Below are 8,249 nucleotides of genomic sequence, written 5' to 3'. Positions count from 1 at the left end.
TAATAAGGATTTTTCCCAAGCTTAGCAAAGAAGTGAAAGTAGTAAATATAGATAAACATTAGCAAATAAGAATCACACAATGATATTATTGAAGTAAGTAAGTGAGTATAATATTTTTCTATTACAGCCTGTTTCCTAATCATGCTTGTATCAGGTATATATAATCTATCAACGGTTAAACCCATGTTTGCTGGATTGGTGTTGTTTCTCTATATATCTATGTATTAAACTGTGCCTTGTTAGCAGTGGTATAATATAACAAGATACATGTATAGTAAAAGTAGCATTTTACAATGTAAAATACTCTGTTCGAATTTCCTGCACCTCCTGTCTTCATTATTTTTATTTTGATCAGAATCGGTTTTATTACCAAGTATAGGTTTAAGCATCAGGAATTAAAATATGATTAAACCATCACTATTATAGTAGTGACACTGAATATATTATTATTATAATGCATCATAGATATGGTGCATTCATATTTAAAATGTACCTATAGCATTAATTACCTTTATTATTTATTACATGGTTGTTTAGGTCATATAGACATAATAAAAACAGCAAATTTGTATGACTAAAATTGACATTACGTTTCAACAAATATATTGGTTGGACTCCCTTCAAATAATAAGTTCAGGGAAAGCTCAAAAGCAGGTGAGTAGTATAAGTAGTTCACCTTTACAGAAAGAGCATTGTTATACATTTGCATTTTAAGAAATAATTTAATGACAAGGCATGCATAACAAATAAACACCAAGATACATAGAGTAACTACATAATAATCCACAAATCAGGAAAGGGAAGAAAGATAAAGACAAAAAAAATCAACGAAATTTTGTAAAGTTACACATAATGGATCATTAATACTCATACTTACATTAATTATCACATCTTACCATCTGGTCATTATAAATGTTTTGTGTTGTATAACTTAACCATTACTACAGAAAGAGCTTTTAATATCAATTCAATTTCTTCTTATTTTTTCGTAAAAGCGTCTAACATATTGTAGCCTACTATTTGTCTTCAGCTGTAGCCTGTTTCGAAAATTACATCGAATTAGTTATCGCGAGAACTTAACAGGGCTATGTGAGACCACGGAGTGAAGTTCCGGTCTCTTTTCCGTGGCGGACCAACGAAGGGCCGGTTTAGCAAGATGAAGGTACAATGTTTCCCTTATTTTAAATCTACGTGGAGACGCTGTTTTGTTGAAATAGTTATATGTGGTTGTTGCCATGCTAATATACTTTAAATCGGACGTCTTTAATGTAGAAGTGTCGGCTCTGGCACTAAGGATGAGTTTTGATTGTGATTGTGTCAGTGCTGACGATTCTGTCAGCAAGTGAGCTGTAGAAACATGGCGGCACACTAAGCGAAATGTGCACTGACTTCAAGTCCCAGTTCAGAGAAATACCGAGCTTGCAATATTTGGCTGTTTACGTTATGCGAGCTTGCTGTGTATTCCGCTTGGTTCGTTCATAACGTTAGCTGTTCAACTTAGTGTTTTAATACATAAATTGCCCAGAGGGCTAACGTTAGCTAGCCGACAGAGAAGCTAGTAGGCCTCTACTTCTCCCTTAGCTCTTAGCTTCTATTAACGCAGATGCTCTAAAGATAAACAGATTATTTTTGTTTGAAAGTGGATTTAAAACCTTCGCCAGGTCTCCTATAGTTACTCCTTTCTTTTAACATCCCTAGCGCAGCTAACGTGGCACCTCCTACCTGTTTGAGGACGTATCTGTCACTACCCATGTGGAGCCACTTGTACTAACTTCAAGATTTCAACTGTTTTTCCAGCTGAACATCTCGTTCCCCGCTACTGGCTGCCAGAAGCTCATCGAAGTTGATGATGAGCGCAAGCTGAGGACTTTCTATGAGAAGCGTATGGCCACTGAGGTGCCTGCTGACCCCCTGGGAGATGAGTGGAAGGTAAAGTCATGTTTGACCTCTTTGTATTCATGTTTGTCAGCACGCCATGTTGCAGAGTTTATTTATCAAGTCATTGTTCATGTTAAAGCACACTAGTAAACCATTTCTGACTTGCCTATAGTCATTAAAGGGGGACATGTGTTGCTAGAGTAACTGTGAAGCTGCTTTACCAGATGCAACCAGGTCCTGGATCAGTGGATGGTTGAACTGCATTGCTCTCTCAATTTGTCTTGTGTAGTACACTTGTAACTAACCTTATAACCATGTCTGATAGAAAAAGCATTATTCTCAACTTCTTTGCATTCCCAAGGAAACATTCCCACTCCTTAACGAAGATTTATTGTATGGGGGAAAACAATCTATTTTTGTGTGACAAGTTTTATAACGGTCACAATCCTGAAGGATAATAGACTACAGTTATCCATACACTAGGTGCTGGGATTGTTATTTGGAGGGTTCATTATCTTTTGCAAGGTAACTTGGACATGTAAAAAGGAGGCTTTTCTAATCAAGCCACCAAGCCTAAACTTAATAGACAAGCTGTTCTCCCATCTAAGCCACTGTGACTTTTTTCAAAAACTACTTATTTTGAAAAGTTGATTGTTAAAAGACCGTTTACATAACTACTTAATGAAAGTAAAGAAACTTGGCAGATAATTATTTTAAACAATCAAATTATATTGAGTTCACTGTTACTGATATTATGTTCTGTAAACAATTTGTACTCTTTTAAGACATTGGGATCAGGTACCTTAAATGGAAAAAATTCAGAGACCTAACAACTGTTTCCTGTACCTCAACAGGGGTATGTGGTGCGCATCAGCGGCGGCAATGACAAGCAGGGCTTCCCCATGAAGCAGGGTGTGCTGACCCACATCCGTGTGCGCCTGCTGCTCAGCAAGGGCCACTCCTGCTACCGTCCCCGCAGGACTGGAGAGCGCAAACGCAAGTCTGTCCGCGGGTGCATCGTTGATGCCAACCTCAGCGTTCTCAACTTGGTCATCGTGAAGAAAGGTAATGTGGAGATGATGGTTTATTGGATTCTGTAACAAACTATTAAAAACTGTTATGTTCATGGCACACTAGTAAACCCTTTCTGACTGACCTATAGTCATTAAGGGGGGACATGTGTTGCTAGAGTAACTGTGAAGCTGCTTTACCAGATGCAACCAGGTCCTGGATCAGTGGATGGTTGAACTGCATTGCTCTCTCACTATGTCTTTTGCACACTAATATCAGAATAACTCCAAAGCTGCTGTGTGTATTTATTTGAAGTTGGGGCAGTCATCTGTTCATGGACAGTTAGCCTGGCTCTGAAAAATATGACTACATTTGAAGTGTTGCTAGTATTTATTTTCATTTTGCTGATTTGGGCTGCAGGCAGCTGTCCCACTTCTCGCTAGGGAGCTAAAGAATCTCTAAATTCTAACTAAAGTGTATATTGTTTTTTTATAACATTTTGTATGTACTTGAAATGTAGGCACTGCAATTTGTAAATCCCTTAGCTTTAAGCCGTTTGACTCATCTCGTGGTCTGGTTATTCTCAGGCGAGAAGGACATTCCCGGCCTGACCGACAGCACTGTCCCCCGCCGCCTGGGTCCCAAGAGGGCCAGCAAGATCCGCAAGCTCTTCAACCTGGCCAAGGAGGATGATGTGAGGCAGTATGTTGTGAGGAGACCCCTGACTAAAGAAGGTAATAGTTGAGCTGCTTCTGCCAGTTTTCACACAAGCCTACAAGTGTTGACAAAATTAAGGATTTATTTAGATATGGCTTGGACTTCTGTTGATCATGAGGTCTGTGCCACTAACAAGTTATCTCAAGATGAGATACAAATTAAGCTTGTGTATATGTGTGGCTTCATTTGCAATGCATACTATGACAAAAATGAAAGCCCTAAAGAAAGGGTAAATGCAACTTTCCTTTAGGGGTTCAATTGGTGGTCTTGATTTTTAGGCTGAAAAATGGAACATTTCTAAAGCAGTTTGTTTAAACACAAGGCAGTAGTCTAATTTTAAGATGGTAATGTGAGTGTAAAGCTAAAAATGATAAAAGTTTCTCTAAAACTATGGCCATTTTTAACATCATGTGCAGTGTAAGATGCACACCATTATATTTGAGTACTCTGTTTCTTGCAGTCCTGTATTTGGCTTAGGAGCATTAACAGATGTTGTGTTTTTTTACTCACAATTTTAATATTCTATCTGGTCCAACTGGGGAAACTTCGTTTTACAAACCAACCATAAGATGAGCAACCTTTTGATCTTAAGATGTAACACTTTCTTTGTCAGCACGCCATGTTGCAGAGTTTATTTATCAAGTCATTGTTCATGTTAAAGCACACTAGTAAACCATTTCTGACTGACCTATAGTCATTAAAGGGGGACATGTGTTGCTAGAGTAAGTGTGAAGCTGCTTTACCAGATGCAACCAGGTCCTGGATCAGTGGATGGTTGAACTGCATTGCTCTCTCAATTTGTCTTGTGTACTCATGTAACAAAAATGAAATCCTGAATGACCTTATAACCATGTCTGATTGAAAAAGCATTATTCTCAACTTCTTTGCATTCCCAAGGAAACATTCCACTCTTTAACTAAGATTTATTGTATGGGGGGAAAACATCTAGTTTTGTTTGACAAGTTTTATAACTGTCACAATCCTGAAGGATAATAGACTACAATTATCCATACACTAGGTGCTGGGATTGTTATTGGGAGGGTTCATTATCTTGTGCACGGTCTGCACAATTTTAATATTCTATCTGGTGGAACTTCATTTTACAAACCAACCATAAGATGAGCAACTTGTTTATCTTAAGATTCAACACTTTATTGGTTGTTTCGAGATATTAATGTTACCTGAATTGGGAAGTTGCTTAGTTCCAGAGAAAGGTTTTATGGTTTATAAAAGCGTGTCGGTCCCTGGGAAGCTTTATTCAGACTGTTAAGGCGTCTTACCCTAATTCTGGGCTATAGAACAATACAGTTGGTTTTTGTAAAGTCTGAATAGGTATCCTTGGCAGTTTGTATTTTTATGTATTAAACCACTTCAGTTGTGGGAATAAAGATGGCCCTTGCACAACCCTCTTTTGACACCTCTTAACATTAACCAAACCCCTTCTCTTTGGTAGGCAAGAAGCCCAGGACTAAGGCTCCCAGGATCCAGAGGCTGGTGACGCCCCGTGTGCTGCAGCACAAGCGCCGCCGTATCTCCCTCAAGAGACAGCGCACCACGAAGAACAAGGAGGAGGCCTCTGAGTACGCCAAGCTGCTGGCCAAGAGGATGAAGGTAAGGGTTTTTACTCTTCTCACTGAATCTGTAGTTTCAGATTAATTCAAATGTTTTTTGACCACTAAAATGTCTAGCCGTTGCCAGCATTATAGTTGAAGTAAACGGTAAAATCTTTAATGTCGGTTGATCCTGTAGTATGGCTTCAGTGTTACTTTTCTTTAGATATGTTGAAACATTTTATTGAAATTTGTCCCCACCTTTTTTTTTTTCTTCAGGAGGCCAAGGAGAAGCGCCAGGAACAGATCGCCAAGAGGCGCCGCCTTTCTTCTCTGAGAGCATCCACATCCAAGTCGGAGTCCAGCCAAAAGTGAAATCACAAACTCAAATAAAGTCATGTTTTGCTGAAAAATGTGCCTTCCTGGTTTTCCTTTCAGTGCCTGATACCATAGAGGGAAATGTGATGTGGGTTTGCCAGGAAATGTAAGACTATAATTGAAATCACTGCACTATGTTGGGTGATTAAATCTGTACATCTATATTTGTTTTGCTATCAAAGACTTCCTAAAAGCCAAAACACTTTTTGCTGAACGGTTCAGTCGATTTATTTGAGTATTTCATTACATTTTGATTAAGCTGATGCTGTTGAACAAAGTAACTTCTGTGCAATCAACCATGCTGATCCAAACAGGCCTGAGGCTTTAATTCATGAAATGATCTCAGCCAGGTGAAACACTTAAAACAAATACCAGACAGTTGTAACTCACCCAGATGTCTTGAGCTATGAAATGTTGCCCTATGGTTCAGACAAATCCTTCAAGTTTTATTGAAACAATATGATCAACTGTCTCTGCTGTAAGCTCTGTACTCAGGTTTGACTTGAGAATGTGCCCGCCTGAACAGTTGCCAAAATAGCTGGATTAATATAATGTTCAATTTATTTTAATATTCAGAAAGACAGACACATAACAGCAGTATAAATCAACGTAGACATCCTTCAGCATTACACCGATTGTTATAGTCATGCGACCTGAGGGACCTCAATCGCCGTGCGGTCTCAACTTGAGGGGAAAGCGGAACTATTTTATTGAGAAAACTCCTATCCTGGTCAGACTTGATATTTGGTTGGTGGGCACTGCTGCTTAAGTTGTACATCTGGGATATAACGACGAACACAGACAAAGGCTGATGCTGAGGCAGCGTCCTGATGCTCCAAGCAAACGTCAGGCATTTGGTCTGAAGGTCCTGAAACAGCTGAAGACAAATTCTCCGTGACCTGTTGAGAAGATGACAAAGTACCATATATTAGTTTGTTTTTTTTTAAAGCAAAAGTTGGTTCAGGTGGTAAAGCAAAAGTGTGAATGATTGAATTCCTAATGGCTATTAATGTTATGATATTTAAGATAACTTTTATAGATTTTTCAGAACTGCACCAAAAATGCCGACAAACCATGTTGATAGCTCAAGCTGGTGGATACTTAATTATTGTGCTGTGCAAATGATTCATTGTTGGGGGATCTCCCAGTGTGTTCAATAGTAACTGGAGATTTTCTACAATATATTCCTTTTCGTGTAAAAAAAAAAAACAATCTGTGAATTTACTAACATCTATTAGTTAGTTATTAACTAAAGGTCCACCAAGAGTAAGTTCTTTATTTGTTGTTTTTAAAATAAATGTGTACCTCATTGTAAAATATACTCTTTATTTCATAAAAAAAACCTCAAAATGCAAGCATCTACTGCAAATATCTCCTTTTTTTTTTTGAGTCTGGTAGGCAGATTTATTGCATATATTGTGAAACCGTATGTCCACTGTTCATCTGGAACAAGCCTTATATTAAATGGACTGATATTGGAGAGATATTAGATCTCTTATTTAAATCTTGGTAATAAAGTGAATAATCATATTTTCCAACATGTTGAACTATCCCTATAAACTTTACTCACAGGTAGCACACCTGAAAATATTGCATCTTGGCCCCCACCTTTAGATCTTGGCAGAATGACACCAGCCTCAGGGGGAAGCTTCTCCCCAGTATGGCCGCCTCAAAACCCTCCATCCAGTGAGCTTCTTCCTCTGCAAAGTCATCAAGAACACAAGTTCAACATAAGTTTTGGTCAGGCGGTTTTCAGAATCATGTTTATACATAGGAATTTGTTTTGGTGTATAGTTGTGCATACATAAACAAATGCACAAATATTGAAAATAAATGTAAATGTTACAAGTAAGAACATATTAAAGGAATATGACATGTAATGCATTTAAATGTGGAAGAGCAGTGCATTTTTAGAAGTTGTAGGATTGTGCAAAGGTTCACAGTACAGAGTATAAGGAAGGAAACATGTCACAAGATGTGCCTTAGTGTTGAGACTTAGTTAAGAGTCTTAAATCAGTGGGGTCCCGTCCCTCGTTGAGGAGGTCAGTAGCTCACAGCACGTCTTGGTGGCAGGAGGTTTTTGTACTGATGGACGGCAGCGTGCCAGATAAGAGCGTTTCCCATCAGTAACTACATAACGCACCTTTATCCAGGGCCGTGGGAAGTAGGGGTGCTGCAGCACCCCCTGGTGGAGGACAGGGGATCTGCACTTCCACAAGATATAATACCAAAAAAAACGAATTTTCAACAATTTAACAACATTCATAATTAAGTAAAGATAACACCCTTTTTTTAACCCGGTTATATTTTCCCTTTGCCCTGTACGATGGGCGCTGTAGTGATGAAAGTGAGGGATGTTGGCTTAGCAGGCGCCCGCAACTCACAGCCAAAGTGAGAGAGATAGAGAGAGGGGATACCGTGGGGATACGTTATCTCAGTGAGTCGTGGGGATAGCGTTATCCAGTGAGTTATCTCAGTGAGTCTCAAACGGTTTTGGATCACAATTTACTGTAAACAAATATTTCCCAAGGTAGCACCTTTATAAATTATTCAAGGTACAATCAAAGCAGGTTGAAATCATTCCAATGTATACTATAGGACAGTAAACCAAAAATATCGTTTAAAACTGGAGAGATTTAAATATATGCATAAATAAATAAATGTTAACTGGTAAAATAAGATATGAATGAACACAAAAATAAAACAAGTTAGCCT

General features: G+C 38.5%; 1 protein-coding gene across 1 annotated transcript; it reads left to right on the top strand.

Annotated features, from left to right (window-relative positions):
* Positions 1 to 1,071: 1,071 nt before the first annotated feature.
* rps6 (ribosomal protein S6) lies at positions 1,072 to 5,569 on the top strand. The gene is made up of 6 exons (XM_010776787.1): positions 1,072 to 1,162; positions 1,798 to 1,929; positions 2,733 to 2,943; positions 3,477 to 3,623; positions 5,060 to 5,217; positions 5,436 to 5,569. The coding sequence occupies exons 1-6, from the start codon at positions 1,157 to 1,159 to the stop codon at positions 5,529 to 5,531; spliced, it is 750 nt and encodes a 249-aa protein (XP_010775089.1). The 5' UTR covers positions 1,072 to 1,156; the 3' UTR covers positions 5,532 to 5,569.
* Positions 5,570 to 8,249: the final 2,680 nt, after the last annotated feature.

The sequence above is a fragment of the Notothenia coriiceps genome, unplaced genomic scaffold (genome assembly GCF_000735185.1).
Source record: "Notothenia coriiceps isolate Sejong01 unplaced genomic scaffold, NC01 NC01_scaffold00017382, whole genome shotgun sequence".
Classification (NCBI taxonomy): Eukaryota; Metazoa; Chordata; class Actinopteri; order Perciformes; family Nototheniidae; genus Notothenia; species Notothenia coriiceps.
This window is presented reverse-complemented; position numbering and strand designations above follow the sequence as displayed.

Bases quoted from the DNA above. Each gene is read 5' to 3' on its own strand.
- rps6 (XM_010776787.1), top strand. The intron at 1,930-2,732 runs GTAAAGTCATGT...GTACCTCAACAG, and splicing joins CCCTGGGAGATGAGTGGAAG to GGGTATGTGGTGCGCATCAG. The intron at 3,624-5,059 runs GTAATAGTTGAG...TCTCTTTGGTAG, and splicing joins GAGACCCCTGACTAAAGAAG to GCAAGAAGCCCAGGACTAAG.